Source organism: Microplitis demolitor, chromosome 4 (assembly GCF_026212275.2).
Source record: "Microplitis demolitor isolate Queensland-Clemson2020A chromosome 4, iyMicDemo2.1a, whole genome shotgun sequence".
NCBI lineage: Eukaryota > Metazoa > Arthropoda > Insecta > Hymenoptera > Braconidae > Microplitis > Microplitis demolitor.
In genome coordinates, this window is record NC_068548.1 from 10,731,591 (window position 1) to 10,751,021 (window position 19,431).

General features: G+C 31.2%; 1 protein-coding gene across 2 annotated transcripts in view; it reads left to right on the forward strand.

The window, feature by feature from the left end:
* The window catches only part of LOC103569521 (cold shock domain-containing protein E1), a 102,260-nt gene that overhangs the window by 45,199 nt on the left and 37,630 nt on the right, over nucleotides 1-19,431 (forward strand). For both annotated transcript variants that reach the window (XM_008546859.3, XM_053738658.1), the window contains exon 10: nucleotides 10,960-11,544. In XM_008546859.3, coding sequence (XP_008545081.1) covers nucleotides 10,960-11,544 — 585 coding nt within the window. The remainder of the gene's footprint in view (nucleotides 1-10,959; nucleotides 11,545-19,431) is intronic.

Genomic DNA, 19,431 nt, shown 5'->3' on the forward strand with positions numbered 1-19,431 from the left:
GGAATTAACTCATAATGGGAAATCGATAATTTTTCAGGAATGAAAACCATATTTTCTAATTTTCTTAATAATGTCCAAACTTTGAAGACTATCAAATCATGGAAGAAATGGTCAAAACATAAAGTTTAAGTTCATAAATTAACGCTTATTAGACAAACTTTAAGATACTTTTTATAGAAATTGTCTATGAGTATTAATTTTAAAGTTATATGAATTTTAGAGTGAATAAAAACGGATTTTTTGAAAAAATCGTGAAAATTTCAAACAGCTATCACTTCTAAACTAATCAACCGATTTAGCCCATCTTTGAAGTTTATCAAGATAATTACACAAATAATAAGTGTGGAAAATTTAATTAAAATCTGATGAGAAATGTAGGCACAATCGTGTCCTCAAAAGTGGGTTATACTTCGCATATATATATACGTACATAAATACCCGGGAAAAAATCGTCATGTACGGTCATGCATGAGCCATGCATAATTCAAGCATGATCGTGCATGATCATGTATGACAAGGCAAGAATAGCCATGCACGATTCACACAATATCACAGTGATCATTCATGATACTGCACGAATTATCCATCGTCGTGCATGGCCATGTAAAATCATGTTCAATCGTTCATGATCATGCAAGACGAGGAAAGAATAGTCACACATGATCCGTGGAACGTCATGCATGACCAAGCTCAATCATGAATGATCATTCATGACATGCACTGCTCGAGTTATGCAACGTCATACATAACATATAAGATCGGGTTTTATCATGTATGATCATGAATGAGAATGTATGATACGGAGAGAATCGTTATGCACAATTGAGAGTAACGGCATAAGCATACATGACCATGTATAACTCATGTGAAGTCATGCTTCGTCATGCATCACTACCCAATCAAAAAAATCTATGAGAAATTGTATGAAAATCCATTGGACTCATATAAAAAAGTATGGATTTATATAAGACTCCTTAGGAATTAACATAGAAGAGTATGGTTTTAAGAATTCATGTAGGAAACTATGAGTATCCGGATTCCTATATCGGAAATCGACATAGGAATCTGTGGGTACTTAGATTTCCATTTGGACATGGTGCACATTCCCATGGGAAATTAATGCGAAAATCCACATGAGATTCCATACGGTTTTCATATGGCTTTGGCATGGTGTGGATTCCCATAGGAGCCCATGTGGGAGTTTATATCGGTATCTATGCTAGATTCCCATATAGATTTTTTTGATAGCCCAAGACAAAATCAGCAGGCATGATCATGCATGATTCAAGCAAGATCAGGCATGGTTATGCATGAATCATGCATGGTCAAGCATGACTCATACATTCCATATCTGATCATGCAAAAAAATACCATCGAAATCCGATAGAGCTGCAATCAGATTTAATCAAAGTTTTTAACCAAGAATAATCAAATATTTTTATGAAAAATTTACCATAATTAAACATTCATTTTAATTTTGACGTTAGTAGTTGAAGTTATTATTTTTTTTTTATAGTTGATTAAAATAAATTTAATTTTTAATTTCTAGTTCAATTAATAATTAAAATTGATCTTTTTTCCAAAAAATAATTAAAATAGAATTAATTACAATTTTTTTTTTTTTTCGTTGATTGAAGAATTGCATTAATAAATTCCTGCGAAATTGGGAGTTATAGTCGATACAATTGCATATATTTTTTTTCAATTAATAATTAAGATTAATTTAATTTATAATTTGCTTGTAATTTATAACCAAAATTCTTTTCATTTATTATTAAAAAAATATGTGATAACTAAATCAAGATTGAATTCAAATAATATTTTATTTTTTACAACCCTGAGTTTTCAATATATGTTAAGAATCGTCGTAAACTGAACCAGTTAGGTTAGCCTAGTGGATAGCGGACGTGCTTTATAACTCGATGGTCGTGGGTTCGAGACTCGTCACGGGTAAAATTTGAATAACACTTTTCAGCCAGTAAACATTAATCATACATCAATACTTACAAAATAAGTTAATTTAAAATTGAATTATCATTATTTTTCTTTTTTCTTTTTAATAATTCTAGGGATTGTGCTTGATCAGGACTGATCGTGCTTGGTCAAACATGATTATGCTTGCTCAAGCATGATCATGCCTGAATATTACCCAGCTATGAGCATGCGTGATTATGCATGAGAAAGCATAATCATGCCTGACCGAGCATGATCACGCATGCTCATGACTGGCAAATATTCAGGCATGATCATGCATGAGATTAACGCATGATCATATTCTTTTAATATCTCGAAAACTATGATAGTTACAATAACGATCCAAAGCTTTTTTTGAAAGAGATACCTGAGGCTATGAAAAAAAAATATTCCAAAAAAAAATTTTGAAAAATGACAAATTTGTCAAATTTTGAATTCTTGAATTTCGTCAAAAATGACGATCGACATTAAATTTTTAGCTCAATTTTTTTTGTATAACACCTTGTACTTATTTTAAAAGATTTTGAAATTTTCAGAACTGTGTTTTTTGTTTTTGAAAAAATATGAATTTTTGAATTAAAAAAAAAAAAAAAAAATTTTTTTTCTTGATTTTTTTGTTAAGTAAAGTTAAGCAATCACGTAATTGAGTAAATTTCAGCAGTCAAAATTTCACTTACTGTCATAATAATGTGAAAAAGACCATCATTGACGGTTATATTTTTATTTATTTGATATCTATCGACTGTATTTTGTGATTATTAAAACATGTGAATTTTTGAACTTTATTGAATAACTTTTTTTTTTTATTTTTAAAGAAGTCAAGTTGAGAAATCAATCAATTTTGTGAATTTCAGCAGTAAGAATTTCGCTTATTGACATAATGTGGAAAAAGACCATTACTGACGGTTATATTCTAATTTCTTGATATCTATCAAATAAATAAGAATATAACCGTCAATGATGGTCTTTTTCACATTATTATGACAGTAAGTGAAATTTTGACTGCTGAAATTTACTCTATTACGTGATTTCTTTACTTAACAAAAAAATCAAGAAAAAAAATTTTTTTTTTTTTTTTTTTTTAATTCAAAAATTCATATTTTTTCAAAAACAAAAAACACAGTTCTGAAAATTTCAAAATCTTTTAAAATAAGTACAAGGTGTTATACAAAAAAAATTGAGCTAAAAATTTAATGTCGATCGTCATTTTTGACGAAATTCAAGAATTCAAAATTTGACAAATTTGTCATTTTTCAAAATTTTTTTTTGGAATATTGTTTTTTTTTATAGCCTCAGGTATCTCTTTTGAAAAAAGCTTTGGATCGTTATTGTAACTATCATATTTTTCGAGATATTGAAAAAATAACGTTGAAAAACTGGAAAAATCGCGAAATTTTGGATTTTGCATATCTTTTGAAGAAAAATTTTCAAATTTTTTTCCTTCGGCAGAATTGTGTTATACGGTAATAAAAAACTTCTGACCAAAATTCGTCCAAATCAAAAAGGGCCGATTCCAACCATTGGTCGATTTGACATGGAATTACCCTTATATGACTTTAAAACTAAAATTTATTGACAATTTCTGTGAAAAGTTTCTTGAAGTTCGTTTAATAAGCTTCAATTTTTGTCGTTAAACCAAATGTTTTGACTATTTTTTATAGTTATTTCATACCCTTGAAAATTTGAACAAAATCATGCAAATTACTATATCCGGTTTTAATCACTGATGTTTCTTTTTTTTAATTTAAAATTTCATAATTCATCAGCTATTTATTGTACCGGAAAGTTCAATCCTTATTCTCGTTGAAAATTGGAAGCCCTACAAAAAAAGATCTTTTATAGATTTTCGATAAATTTAATCTATCAAAAGTTATTCAACGTCAAATTTAAATTAATGGTAAATTTCAGTATTATTTAACATTCCCGACGAAAACACAATTGTGTAAGGTGTAACATGATGGAAAATTCGACATCGACTCGTGGTTTGAATTTATTGGAAATAATCAATAGTTACCGGATGAGCAAATGCTAGTGACATCTAGAATAAAAAATTTCGACTTTAACTGAGCCATCGATCGACCGCATGGAGTGAAACGAGAGATCGGGGAAGAGACTTCGGACTGAACGGCCGCGTTTTTTTGTATTTGAACAATTCGACTCCGACCAACCGACCTATTTCGATTCCGAGTTTTGAACAATCTGATTATTGATCAACGATTAATTAAAGTGACCGACACCGAAATTCCGAGTGAGCGATAGCCCGACGACTGGGAACAAGCCGAAGCCTCGGTGCGAAATCTGAATACAGTGTGCAACCGATTTGTAAGTGAACTAGTGAACCGTGGTCATGTAATAATTATTAATTAATTCTCCGTGACAACTGTATGATAGTGAAATTACGCGTTACTGAAATAAAATATTATTTTATATTTTATTTTATTCCAATCGAGCAATTCCGAGAATTACGGATTATCTCCTTCTCATTCGTTGCGGCAGCCGAGTCTTGCCATGTAAAATACTCTGACGTCACCGGTCGAGTATTTCGTTAAGAACTACGTCGAGTGTGTTGATGAAATGAACGACGAGTTTTTTTTTCTTTCGACAACTGACTGTTATTTTTTTTTGAGCAAAACTGACTGTTTCCGATCAACTGCGTTTTGTTGTACTTTGGTTTATATCGAGTCAAGCCGACAACGGCATTTATTATGTTGTGTAACCGACAATTTGTGTGAAACCGATCAGTTATTTTGTCTATTGAATATACGACTAATTTGTTTAATTCTGATCACTTATTTTATCGTAATCTTAACTGCCTGACCTTTCCCCGATCCGCCACCCTGAGCCGACATTTTTTTTGTTTTGATAATTATTTAGTTGGTGATTATAAAATCACCTGGCGCCCAACATTAAAATTTAGAACAAGGTTGTCAAATAGTAAGTGTACTCGGACTTCACTCCGGTAGATCCCCGGTGGTGAAAAACCCGTTACAAAGGTTATTAATAGCCTCAACGCTACCTTCAACATAAATCAAACAATATAAGAACGATCGCAGTGCTCTTAAACACGAAATATTTACTTAATATATCACTTGGATAAGCCTCAACAACAATAAAATAAAAAATTAAAATCTGATATTGATAACTGACTTGAAAACAAATAAATGATTTATTAGATATATGTCAAATTATTTTCAACAATGCAATTTTCAGGATGTTTAAAAATTTATAACTCGAATCTAAGCTCGATATAAAAGTTGAAATTTTCAGGGATTTTTAGAGATATAACAAAGCAACTTTCTTCAAAATTTGAAGTAAATCGAATTACGGAATAAAAGAGTAATAGCTATCGGAAAATCGCAATTTTCGAAAAATTGATCGGCTTTGGATGGTCGTATAATAACAAAACCGAAGCAATTAAGGAAAATTATGGTAGACATCAACAGAATTTACTTACACAAAACATACCACCTGTTATTTAACCTTTTATTCGGAAAACTGTAGATTTAAGAGGATTCTAAAAATAGGTAAAATTTTGCTCATTTAGGGGTTTAGTTGGAAGTTCCCAGCTAAGCCGAATATTAGTTTAGATCAAATATCTATTTTTTTTCTTGAAAATAAAATGTAGGCAAAGATCGATTCCGCCGGGACAGACTCTTTAAGTTATATAGAATCTGAAATACAAATTGTTTAAAATAACCAAAGAATTGCTTTTTATCAAATCTTAAAAAATGCTCCACCAGCCAGATTTAGGTGTATCGAGCTCAAATATATGATTTCTCGTAATTATGTCAAATTATGCACGGATTTATTTCAAAGTCATGAGTAATTATGTATAGTCCTAGATAATTTTGGATAATTATATAGAATTATATATGGCTTTAAAAGAAACTTATATACAATTATGTAAAATTGTATAAAAATTTCTTTGCAATTTTCTATATGAACTGTATATAATTGTATTAAATCTTTTTTACTTGGGTAGTTTCAAAATTTTAGTGAAGGATACTAAAGTGAAGGTCTTTTTAAAATTGAAGCCTTTGATATTAGTGCCATTAATTACTTGATCTGGCTCTAATCTAACCTTGATGCTGGTTAATTGCTCGGCAACCCTCAGAAAGAGTGAACAGACCCGAAAACTCAGCGCGAATATGCTGATGACAGCATATAAAAAAAACTTCTTGCGGCTTTAACTTCTTATAACTTGTGCACCACGCATTTTAATCAATTTCCATTATATTCATTTTGTAGCTGATAAAATAAAACCCTTCAGCTTAACTACTATCTCATTATTTAAAAGTATACTTTTAATTACTTTTTACTAATCAAAAGCACACATATGACTCACTCTGAATAAAACGTACTTTGTCATCAAGATAAGGCCTACGATTCTTGTCAGATCTCAATGAAATTTTGTACACTTATTCTTCGGGCAATTACCTTGACCATACTTGATGATGAGCTCAAATCAGCCAATTAATTTAAGAGTTGTAGGTAACTTAAATTTTTCCAATTTAAGAAGAACTCATGTTTCACCGTTTTATCTGGAAAAAAATTTTAAACCAAACATCATAGGCTATTTCTGTTGAAAGCATCTTAATCCTCCTATAATAAGCTTTCAATTTCTCTACTTACCTTATCAGTTCAATTACTTTTAATAATGATTTGATAAACTTGAAAAATTTGAAAAAATATCGAAAATGAATATTATAACCAAGACCCCCATACAAGCGTGTGACCTCCTGTCCAGGAAGTCAAGTTAAGATTCAGTTAATAAATCAACTGATTTGTGACTAGTTCTGCTAGATTATGGGGAATATCCGTTCCTGGTGATAAGGAAAATTAAAGAAAATAATGAGAGTGATGAAGGCCACTGCAATATAAGGTTTAGGTTTAGATGTAATTAATCAAGAAACGATTTTATTAAGTATACCCGACAATGAAACAGATCCACTTTACAATAATTATAATTTATTCAAGTCCGTGACAATAATTACGGAAGCTACGAATTGACAAAATTGGATAATAGATTTTTGAGTTAATTTAAAATTAAATAATTAATAAAAGTTGTGGAATGAGTTGAAGTAACTGGATCAGAACATAATTTAATAAAATTAATACTGCAGCAGTAACAGTGTGCCACGCCCAATATGGAGTCCACAGTAAATAAAACAAATGACTTGACAGAACTAATGTACAAACTAATTGGGGAAAACACAAAATATGTCCAATTAAATCACTGTACCCGGGATTAATTTAATGAAAAGGAACCCGGACACGTAAGTTTCTCGAAGCTGTTAACTTGTCCTTCTTCTATAAATAACCCCAGCCTTATACTGCTACAGATAGTTATAATTAATTTTTAAATAAACTGCTGATTAGTGAGTATGGCTACGGCCAATGCTGGATGTCGGATGCTTTTGCTGCAACTTCTCAGTTGTAGCTCATAATTTCGTCGGAAATTGAATGGGGAATTAAAAAAAAATAGTCTCATATTTTTACGATTATCGTAACACGCTTAAAAATCAAAATTAAGAATAAAACCTGGTTTTTTTTTAGGTTCTTACGAAAACATATGGCTCTTATTTTTTTTCCAAAACGCTATCATCATGCCCCAAAACATATCCGGTTACTAGATCATTCGATCAACAAGACGCAGAGAATAACAATTTTTACTAATTTTCAGTATTTTTCGATTTATTCAGACGTGGTAGTAGATAAAAATCTGAAACTTGCTGTATCGAAGTATTTCATGGGTACGAATATTTCTTGAAGTTATGAGCCCAATTCCTTTCTGGGGCCGATTCGGTATTCTTATCGTCCTAAGGCCTTTGATGAAAAAATAATCTTTATCAATATTTTTATTAATTTTTTGCAAATTACTAACTAGTTTCCACTGCAAAAAAGCACAACATCGTTAAGCAGTTTTTATTTAACATTAAATAAATAGACATTTTTTTATCTGATTGTTAAACATGAAATAACAATTTACTTTCAACAGTTATAATGAAATTATCACCTGCGTTAAAATTTATACTTTTTATAAAAAATAAAATTACTATTTAAAATCAAGATCCCAACAAACTAACCTGAGACGAAATAAATGAAATGTTTGAATGTAAGTGTCCATAATAAACACAATGTTTATATATGTACACACTGAATTGAAATGAAGTTTGATCAAGGCCATTGGCAAATAGAAATTAAAATAATATTTAAAAATAATGATTAAGATTGTTTCCAATGTTGAAACATTAAAAATCGCCCAAATTGTGATTTCTAGCCCAAACCTTAATTTAGTAGCAAATGCATAGAGAAAATCACCCAATTCGCAATAAGTGCACAGAAAAGAAGGAATTCTTGGTCAAGAAGAAAATCATTCCCAAAAATAAATTCATAAATTAAAATATCCTATTTTCTTGTTAGGATAAATTTTCTCTTGGTAAGAAATTTTTTTTTTTTAATTAAAATAAATCAAGCTCTCCAATAAAGAAATACAATCTTGATTTAAAAATATAAATTTTTGCTTTGAATGTTTTTAGTTTCTCCGAATAAGAAAACTATTAGTTGGCTCAAGAAAATTTAGCTCTTGGTTTCAGAAGATACCAACTTATTCTGAAAACATCGTTCTCTCGAATGTAGTCAATATCGATTCATTTCGATACATCGAGTTTTTAAACGAAGTAACATTAAACTTACTCTAAGTGAAAATTAATTTATTTAGAGATTTGATAACATTTAGTACAAAATAAATTTAGACTCATCTCAAAACGATTAATTTTAGATTAAAAAAATAAAAAACTCATTTTAAAATTGAATAATATTAATGTAAATTAAAAAATACTTTTGATTTGAAATATAATAAATCAGTTCAATTTTAAATTCATTTTTTAAATGAAAAATTCAATTTTCACGATATATAAAATTAATTATAAAAATATATTTCGATCTTTTATTGCAAAAATAAATGAAAGGTTATGTCATTTATCCCAGACAGCATTCAAGTTGGTATGACTGCTTTACGACGTCTTTTTGAAGGCGTCCTCAAGAAGTCTTATAATGAAATTAATTAAGAGTTCTTGAAGAGTCCATAAATAAGACGTCAGTTTTGTGACGTCTAAATGTATTCTTTTTTAAACTTCTTTATGAAGTCCAAATTAGGAGCTACTTAAAGACGTCATGGTAAATTCATACTGAAGTCTTATTTGCGAAGTCAGAAAAAGAACTCTTTGAGAATTCTTTTTAAAGATGTCTTACTGAGTTCGCTAGGAGGCTCATTCGAAATCTTCAGAACTTTTTAAAGATTTCTTTCAAATGTTGATAACACGTTAAAATCATAAATAGGAACTCATTCAGAACTCATCAAGACGTCATTTTGCTACCTGGGAAGTGTTCGGATTCCCTTATGCCGGCTTGGAAAGGATTCACCCACAGCATCGATTCCACGTATTGGTCGACATACCACTTAGTCTAAAAGAGACGTCGTTTCTTCCCCTGCCTTCCTGAAACGACACCCAATGAATCCCTATTACAAATTTTGGCAGCTTTAATCCCCGGTCAGAAAAAAGTTATCATAAAGATCTCATAAAGATAACATTTTTTGGAACTGATATTTTTAAGACTCCTCTTAAAAATAACGAAAAGATATCAGAAATATATCTAATGCACTACCTACTGACATCTTTTAGATCTCTTCGAAAAGGTATCAGGAAGATTACATTTTTCGAATATCTAAAACTTCATTATAATTAATATTTAAAATTTTTTTTGGTTTATTGTTTATTATTCATAATAAAGTAATTTATTCAAAATTATATAATAATTTACATATGATTAATAATAATAACATAGTTTTGATAATAATACTTATAATAATGATAATAACAATAATAATAATAATCATCTTCAACCTCTCTTCAACTTGTTTATCCCCATGATTATTACTGTCACCACTATTATCGCTGTTATTATTTAAATCACTATCATTATTAGTATAATCTAATTGACATTTACCATTAACTTCAAAGTTTGGTAATGATTGAAGCTAAATCATATGAGGGTCCTGGAGATTATAATTATTTCATGAATTACTTAAAAATTTACGTAAACGTCCATTTTTTTGGCTCGTAGATAATTTTTTAAATAGTTTTCTGAAGGAAATTTTTTATCAACACACTTTTTGGACATATATCTGTTTCGTAGATTAAATTAAAGTAAACATAAAATTTATGAATACCAAACGTCAGTTGATAAATTTAGGTTAAGATCAAATGTTGACGAAAAGATATCTTTTTGATCTCAGAAGGACATCTATAGAATTTATCATAAAGTTATCTTTTAGATCTCGATAGACCGATATCCGTCAAAAGTTGTCAAAAACATAACATTTGTCTGGTCTCTAAAAGATTTCTTTTTTCAGATAACTTAATGATGCCGTTCTGGCATGGATGCCGAACGGGTCTCTGATAAGTTTCGAACATAAGGTTGTTTGATTGATCAAGGACGTTTTTGAAAAATAAAAAAAAAAGAAACAGCCTTTTAAAGTTACTAAAACAAATAAAAAAGTTTCCAGCTCTTTCACTTTTTTGGGTTTATATAGTCGAGCACTACTCAATGTTTCGAAGTGCATAGTAAAATATTTTAGTGCTTTTACTATTCTTCCAAATAACTCCAAAATATTGTAATGAGTTAATTACTAACCGTTCAAAAACACGTGTTGTAAAATCATTAAATTTAAAGGACTCAGAGACTGTAGGAAGTTTGAGGATTCTTGTAAGAACTGAAAGAAAATAAAGTTTCAGTACATATTCTTAGTAACAGCTCATCATAGGCGAATTTATTCAGATTCTTTACAACAACTAATGTTTACTGAAATTACAGGCAAAAAAGTTCAGCAATAAGTTTTCTGTGCAAGCATGGCTACGAGTTGTAATGCTCCATATATTTCATAACGAATTGGTTGTAATCTAGCATAATTTTATTTTTTAGTACCTTTGACGGAGATACAAATACTTTAGAAGTCGGCACTGAAATTGAATGTATAATAGGATTAGGTAATAGCCGCAGCACTGGAGGATGTATTGCTGCTGAATCTGTCCGTCTTGTGCCACGTGGTACGATTCCACGTGCGGCCATAGTTAGTGAAGTTTTGGATGGAACTGTTATTAGACCATTACGAAGTGCAAATCCTGAACAGACAGAGTACGCTGGAATGATAAAATTAAGTGTGAATAATGACGAAAATGATTCAAAAAAATACGAATTTGGTATCATGGGCTTGCTAAACAAACGCGAATTGTTGCAAACGGGTGATCCCGTACAATTCCAAATTGATTCTGAAGGTCACGCTTGTAATGTAGTAGCTGTACGCAAAAAACGAATTGCTACAGTGGACGCAGTGAAAGGAGCTTTTGGTTTTCTCGCCTATGAAATTGACGATGGAAAAAAGTTATTCTTCCATATGACTGAAGTTAAGGATCATGCAACGCTCCAGCCAGGTGATCAAGTTGAGTTCGTACTTGTGACAAATCAAAGGACAGGAAAATCATTCGCATGCAGTATTACGCGTTTGAGGTAAATTTAAAACTTCTATTTTTATTATAATGGTAATAATTCTTAACCCTTCATTCGTTTCGCCGCGGCGTTTCACCACCACGTGTTTGATATTGCGGTGTTGTCAAGTATCATGGCTAGACAATTATAAGTTTTTTTTAGAATATTTTTACTAAAATTAAACTGTTGTATTAAATGAAAATATCAAAGAAACAGATGAATTATGGGCTAAAAATAAATCGCTGGTAGTAACTAGCAACACTGCGCAAAAATCCTAAGAAATTTAACGCCTGAGTTAACTCGCGTCAGCAGCAAATTGCCGCGTTTCTCAAGTTTTCTAACGAAAAACAATATTTTTTTGATATTTACAATATCGGGAAAATAACTATCATTCATTTATTTATTCGATACTAAAAAGTATAGTGGAAGAACTCATACAATTTCGAAAGGAAACTAGGAAACTTATTTTCTTTTTAAATAATCTTTTAATAAAAATTGCGGAGCTGCGCTCATAATACGATGGACGACGGGTTAATGGATACCATAGTATTCGCTATAAAAAAATCGGTCTGTCGGTTGACCCTGCGGGCCAGCCACAAAACTTCCCGCGTATTTCGAGCTCCTGGAGTTCGAAAAACGTACATACATACATACATACATTCGGACATCATCGTGGAATTCTAACAGATCTTGACGCTTTGAGGTTCTAGGAAGCCATCCTGACTAATTTCACGATGACGTCCGAGTGTATGTATATATTTATGTACGTACGTATGTAAATATCTATAACTTTTGAACAGATGAACCGATTTTGATCGTCGAGGTGTCATTCGACGCGGCTTGCGAATATCTTAAAGCTGAAAAAAATTGAGCTTGATCGGTAGGGTTCGTTCAGAGATATTCCAAAAATAAACTTTTTTCAAAAATGTTTTTTTCGAATAACTTTTTATGTTCTTAATGGATCGATTCCAAAATCAACTGAGCTCTGAAGCTTTATAAACCGCGTCGAATGCCACCTCAACCATCAAAATCGGTTAATTCTTCCAAGAGAAACCGTTGTCGAAAGAATTAAAAAAAAAAATTTTTTTAGGATTTTGGAAGTTTTTCAAAAACGACTGGATAAATTAATTTCGAAATCTGATCAGTTGTAGAACTCAATAAAACGTGTCGATTGCCACTTTAAACGTCTCAATCGGTTTATTTGTTCGCGAGATGTCGTTTGAGAAAAAATGGTGAAAAACGTTTTTTTTCGAAAACAAAGGCATACAAACGTATTTTCGAGCTCGAAGAGCTCGAACATGTATCTACGACAATTTTTCGAGCTCAAAGAGCTCGAAATGGGCGGCAAGTTTTGAGGGTAGCCCGCAAGGTCAACCGACAGACCGATTTTTTTTTATTTCTATAACTCATCCGCATTTTATGCTATCAAGTCGGGCTTGGTCGCGATTTACTCAGAATTAAACAATATACAATAGTGTCAATTTCGGCGAAGGTGTAGCTTATACTGGTTAGTTGGTACAAGTAGGGCTGCACTCGAGCCGAGACGAGACAAGATTGGAACGATCTTGTCTCGATCTTGATACTTTTCTTCTCGTTTTGATCTCGAACTCAAAATGTAAGTCTCGTATTGATCTCGAAAATCAGTCAATTCATTATATCGTCTTGTCTTGTCTTGTCAAGATCTTGTATTGGTCTTGAATTACTCTAAATTTTTCTTAAATTAGTTTTGAATATTTTACACGATTATATTTCATTGGTTTGTATTTTATAATTTTATAATATAAGCTATCTTTAATATTTTTTCGTACAATACCATGCGCAAGACATACACAAATCTTGACATAGGTTATTTAATACACAATCTTGCGAAAGACACATACGTAGAAAAAGACATTGGCAGCTAGAGGTCTTACTCAAGATACTTATTCTAAAATCTAGCTCAAACACGTGTTACTAGACGTGCACTTCTGGTATATCGTCAAATCAAAATTCTCATTTATTTAATGCGAAAAATTCAGAAATCAAAATTAAAATATCCATTTAATATTTTCCAATAAAATATGTAAATTTCAATAAATATTAGATAGATAGCTAAATGTATAGGTACTATCACTATCATCGTCACTATTTAATTCGTCCCTTTTTTGTTTCATTCCAATCATATTTTTTACAAATTATTTTGTAAAAGTAATCACCCAGTATGTTGACTTCCAATCAATTCTATTTGAAGTAAAATAAAGAACAATATAGTGACTCTTTCAAGTGCTAGAAACTAACGGTATAATAATATTCCAAAAATATATGAAATTACTAATATACAGTCAAATATTTTCATACTAACATACTCAGACACTTTACATTTATAGAAATTTAAATAATCCTATTAAGTTTATGTTTTATCTCTACTTTAAATAAAAGTATTTCTGAAAAGTCAAGAGACCTTAATTAACTGTCAAATTATATTCATGTGTAAACACAAAATTTTGAAAAAACTATTTCACATATATTTATTACATTGTATTGGTTCTTGTCAAGACATTGCAAGATTTTCGATGGTCTTGGTCTTGGTCTCGACATTGCAATCTATAGTATCGTTTTGGTCTTGTCATAAAAAGTCGAGATGAGATCAAGACAAGATCAATATAATCTTGATTTTGAGTGCATCCCTACTCGAGATTGTGCTGAATGTCGTTAAGTGCGTTTATGAGTGACTTTGTTCAATATTGAGAACTTTTCTAGAATATTCCGTATTCTTCCAGAATGATCGAGATTGTTCTCAAAATTTTAAGAATGATTGAAAAAGTTCTACAACATATCCAAAAACTTAAAAATATAAAAAATAATTTTTATGAATCCAGAATGTTCCAGATTACTCTAAGAATTTCGAGATTGATCTGGAAAGCTCTGAAATATATTTAAATTTTTAAAATCATGCAAAAATGATTCTGATCAGTCTAGAGCGTTCAGTCTAGAGCGTCCATCAAACAAATAAATACTTGGGTAAGACATCGGGAACCTCTCGTGGACGGCGAATCATAAAACTTAAGACACTTCTAGATAATTAATATAAATAAAATAAGTAATGCGGTAAATCAGGACGACAAATATCATGACAAACGGCTCCAAGAACCCAACACTCAGAACCATAAGCTCCAAAACGGCATCAGCCAAGTGTGGTCGAGGCTTATCGCGGTAGCTCTCCGACTCACTGCCACTCGCCCCAAAACTCCAAACTCGACTACTGGGTCTACTCGTACCGAGCGACTCCGAATCTCAACTCTCTTACACCATGGTCTTCCTTCAACTATTCTTCTCCAGTCTCCCACTCCATTCACTCGCACGCTCTACCACATTCAGTCACTCTCACATCCTTGCTTCTCCCACCACATACAAGCCATGGACTCACAGGTCTTCTCGTAATGTCGCTCCCCGTGATATTCGAAGTTAGCAAACCTTGGCTTCCTCGAGCATCTCAAACGAGGCCTGTCATCCCCAAATAAACGTAAACATACCCATGCTAACTCCGAGTACCAACACGAAGGGGCGGCGACATCTCAGTCGCTCCGCGATCACCACATCAACCTCGAGGGCTACGACAAGGCCTAGTCGTCATCACTGGTCGGGAGGCACGTTGTCTTGGCCACTATCCGTGACATAGCTAGACATCCCCCGTTAAATCCACGCTCAACCACACAGACGCTCCAAAACATACAAAGTATCGTACACTTACTCGTACTCTCATGCTCTCAACTCACCATCTACGCACTCAACTCGACGCACATACTAACTCTATTTCTCTCTAACACACAGACTCACACTCTACCTTTAACTCTATGTCTTCGGCAATGTAACGTCACAAGATATTAGACTGTTCTATAACCGGTGTCGCCTGTTGGGCTAGCTCTTGTGTAGGCCACGGTTACTCAATATTAACTAAATTTACTTAATCTTATGAGCTGGGGGGTTCGCCTCGGTCTCTTAAATTTGCGCTTATTAATTATTAAGGAAAAGGAAATGCCTGGTGGTTTATTCGGTAAAGAAATTGGTTTTTGTATTATAAAAGAGAAATATTATTTTATTTAACCAAATACCCATTCACAATATTAAAATTTCCCCAATAGAATTAATTAGTATAAAGTTTAGTATATAAGTTTTGATATTTTAATTTACGCGGGAGGAGACCAAGTATAATTTTAATTTGGGGAAGATAAATTCCCACTTACGCTGTACCTTACTGCATGATCCATTCCTGTAGTTGTAGATGCCCCTCAATAAGCGTAGGCAGCAAACGTGGCAGCAGCGTTGTAGGCCCAAATCTTCGGTGATAGGAAATCGCAGAAAATGAACGGCAATGGTGTGGTAACACTCACAAATTTTAACGACACAATATCAAATTAACTTTAACTTTACTAAATAGCCACGTATAGAAAATTGACTCAAAATGTGGTCAATTAAAACGTTATTCAAATAAATGATTTCTAAAATAATTACGGCGGCTATTGATAACGGACAAGCAACTCAAAGATATAAAATAAATTAAATAAAATTATCACTGGACTAAATGACTAGATGTAACGAGACATATCGTGAGGCCGGCTCAAGTAAATTGTATTGAGCTCTGGGTGTAGAGTAGGAACCTCGCTAAGCGTCATCAGTCCACTACCCTACTGGTCCACTCTGGGTGGTAGCCAGGGCCTAAGTCCTCTAGCAACTGCTTGCTAGCCCCTTTCAAAGGAAAAGTCCGAGGGTGGGAAACTACCCCACTATTGTCTCAATAGAATGCGATCTAGGGGGCCTCTGACCTGGCCCCGGGTGACTAAAGAGTGTTAATTAATGTAACATTATTCAAATAGATGGCCATAGGTAAATTAGACTTTGGCGCTCGATTTTCAAGTCGAACGCACTGTTACAGTTCAAATTAGGGGACTATTTTTTTTTTTTCATGAATATGGAAAAATCGAAAGGGTATCTACAAAACAGATCACGTATGATTTTTGCATAAATTCATCCAATCACAAGATATCGGATGTCAAAGTTTGATACAATTTGAAGAAATTGTTTTTGCTTGTTCTCAATTTTATAACATGTCACCTAATGAGAATTCAGAGATTCCCAATGCAGTTCTTTGTAAGAAATTCAATGCTCTACAAAAAAGGTACGAACTAAAATTTTTGCAAATTCAACCATTTCGAAGATATTAGCATCCACAAATCATACTGTCTGAAAATCATGATATTTCTCAATTTTGAATGATAGAAATTTTTTTGTCGCTTTTAAATTCACATTATTATTATTTAAAGCTCACGATGTTAAAAATACAATAAAAAATAATTTTTATAAACTCAAAAAGACAAAATATTTTATTTTTCAATCTTGATCTTAATTTAACAATGCCATTTTCCATAATTAATTTATTCGATTTTTTTTTTTTTTTTTTTTTTTTTTTTTTTTTTTTTAATGAGCCGTTTTAAACGAACTTTGTTGTCAAATAGCTATTATTTATCTAAAATTTGATTCAACTGCATTACTCTTATTTTTTTTTTTATCGAAAAAAATGAATTCTTGTACATTTTAGCAAATTCTTTGGGTCTTGTAATAACTTCTTTGCAATCCAATTTTTTTAAGATGATTCATTAAAAAAAAATACAATCGATTAACTGAATGGTGATTAAGGGGACCCGGTGGTCTAGAGGCTGAAAATTTCATGATTAAAAAAAATTTATTTTTTATATCTTAATAAGAATCAAACCATTTGAAATTTTGAGGGATTATTTTATTGTTATTGAAATATACAAAAATCCTTACATCTAAGAAAAAAAATTATTTTTAATATTTAAAAGATGGCGTTGAAGCCAGCTCCTTTAAAAAAAGGGACCCGGGCGGCGTAGAACAATTTGGCTCTTCTATGGGTCTGAAACAAAAAAATTTAATAGATTTTTAATCTGTATAAATAAACCTATCGCTGGAACTAGAATAAAAAAAAAAATTTTTTTTTGAAGAAGTAGCACTTTGAAATTTATAGTCAAAAAATTGCATTTTTTTTCTTAACACTTGTATGTTAAAAAATAGAAATATTTAACGCAAAAATGTTATTCTAGTTTCAGCGATAGCTGTTGGTGTATTGAATAACATATTTAAATTTGAAAGCAATCGACCGGATAGTTTTTTTTTCACCTACGCCAGGCAGAAAAAAGTAGTTTCGAGATAAACGCGTTTAAAGTTTTAGTTAAAGAAATTCTGAAGAAAACTAGATTTGAACATATACTTACGATTAATCAGCTATTCCAGCACCATATTTTTTTCTTGTGCGTTTCTTCGGTTCTTCTTGTTTTTCATCATATGTTGACTTACTTATCATTATTGTAACTTAGTTATAGAATTCGAAGCAGATGTTTTCTGCCGAACAATAGAATAAAAAATACTAACTCGGCCCGCCTGCTAAATAACTTTTAGAACATAAAATACTGGGAATATTATCACCATATTTTAACAGTATATTTTTGAAATACTATACTTTCGAAATATGAAAAAAAAATTAAAAAAATTCTTTCGAAATTTCTAGACCACCGAGTCCCCTTAAAGATGGGGACTGACATCATTAAATTAAGATTAAGATTGAGAAATAAAATATTTAGTCTTTTTGAGTTTATAAAAATTATTTTCTACTATACTTTTAACAACGTGAGCTTTGAAGAATGATAATGTGAATTTCTAAGCGATAAAAAAAATTTTATATTATTCAAAATTGAGAAATATCATGATTTGCAAACAGTGGGATTTTCGGATGCAAAAATCTTTGGAATGGTTGAATTTGCGAAAATTTTAAATCATACTTTTTTTGTAGAGCATTTAATTTCCTACAAAAAAACTGTATTGAGAATTTTTAAGTTTTCATTAGGTGACATGTTATAAAATTCAGAACGAGCAAAAACAAATTCTTCAAATTGTATCAAACCTTGACGTCGGATATCTTGTGAATGATTGAATTTATGCAAAAATTATAAGAGACCTTTTGTGTAGATCAGTAAATTTGCTACAAAATTTATTTAAAGAGATTTTTTTTCTTGATTTTTTCGTAAGTAATGTTACTAAATGAAAAATTGAAAATTATCAACAGCCACCTCTAAATATCAATATGAAGTGCTCAAATTTTAACTGGTGATATATTTTACGATACCCTTTTGATTTTTTAATGTTAATAAAAAAAAAAAAAAAAAAAAAAGTTGGAAAATCCAAACGTGCACAACTCATTTGCTCACTCAATAATAAAAAACATTTTCCTAAATAAAAATGACTCAAAAATAAAAATATGAAAGACTTTTGATACTGCAGGCCAGCCCCAAAACTTTTTGCTTTTTTTGAGCTCGAAAATGTTACTGTGAATATACTTTTGAGCTCTTTTCGTTCAAAAATATTCATTACTGCATCGGGTTTTTCTAGCTCGGAGAGTCCGAAAAAAAGTAGCCTTGTTTTACACTACAAGAATTCGAATAATCTAAAATACCTCGGAAGAAGTATTAATTCTTAAATTTTTTTTTTACGGTTATTGTTTATGAAACGCAAGGTTCGTCAGGACTAAATGTAAGTAATTGGAAAGAAGTTTTAAATTATATTAAAATGGAACAGAAAACGATTTTTAAAATTATGTTTAATTTTATTGAATTTTCGTAGCCCAATCTATGACAACTTTTTCTAACTCAAACAGTTTGAAAATACTAGTGTGGAAAGGTATTATTAAACTCTAAGCGCTCAAAAACAGCGGGATGTTTTGAAAGTGACGTACAGGATCAAACCGATTTCAATTTTTTTAACTTGCTAATTATAAAAAATGATTTCGGATTGATAAATCATTAAATTTGATAAAAATTTGATCCATTACTAAATTATTGCAATATTTATTAGTGATGG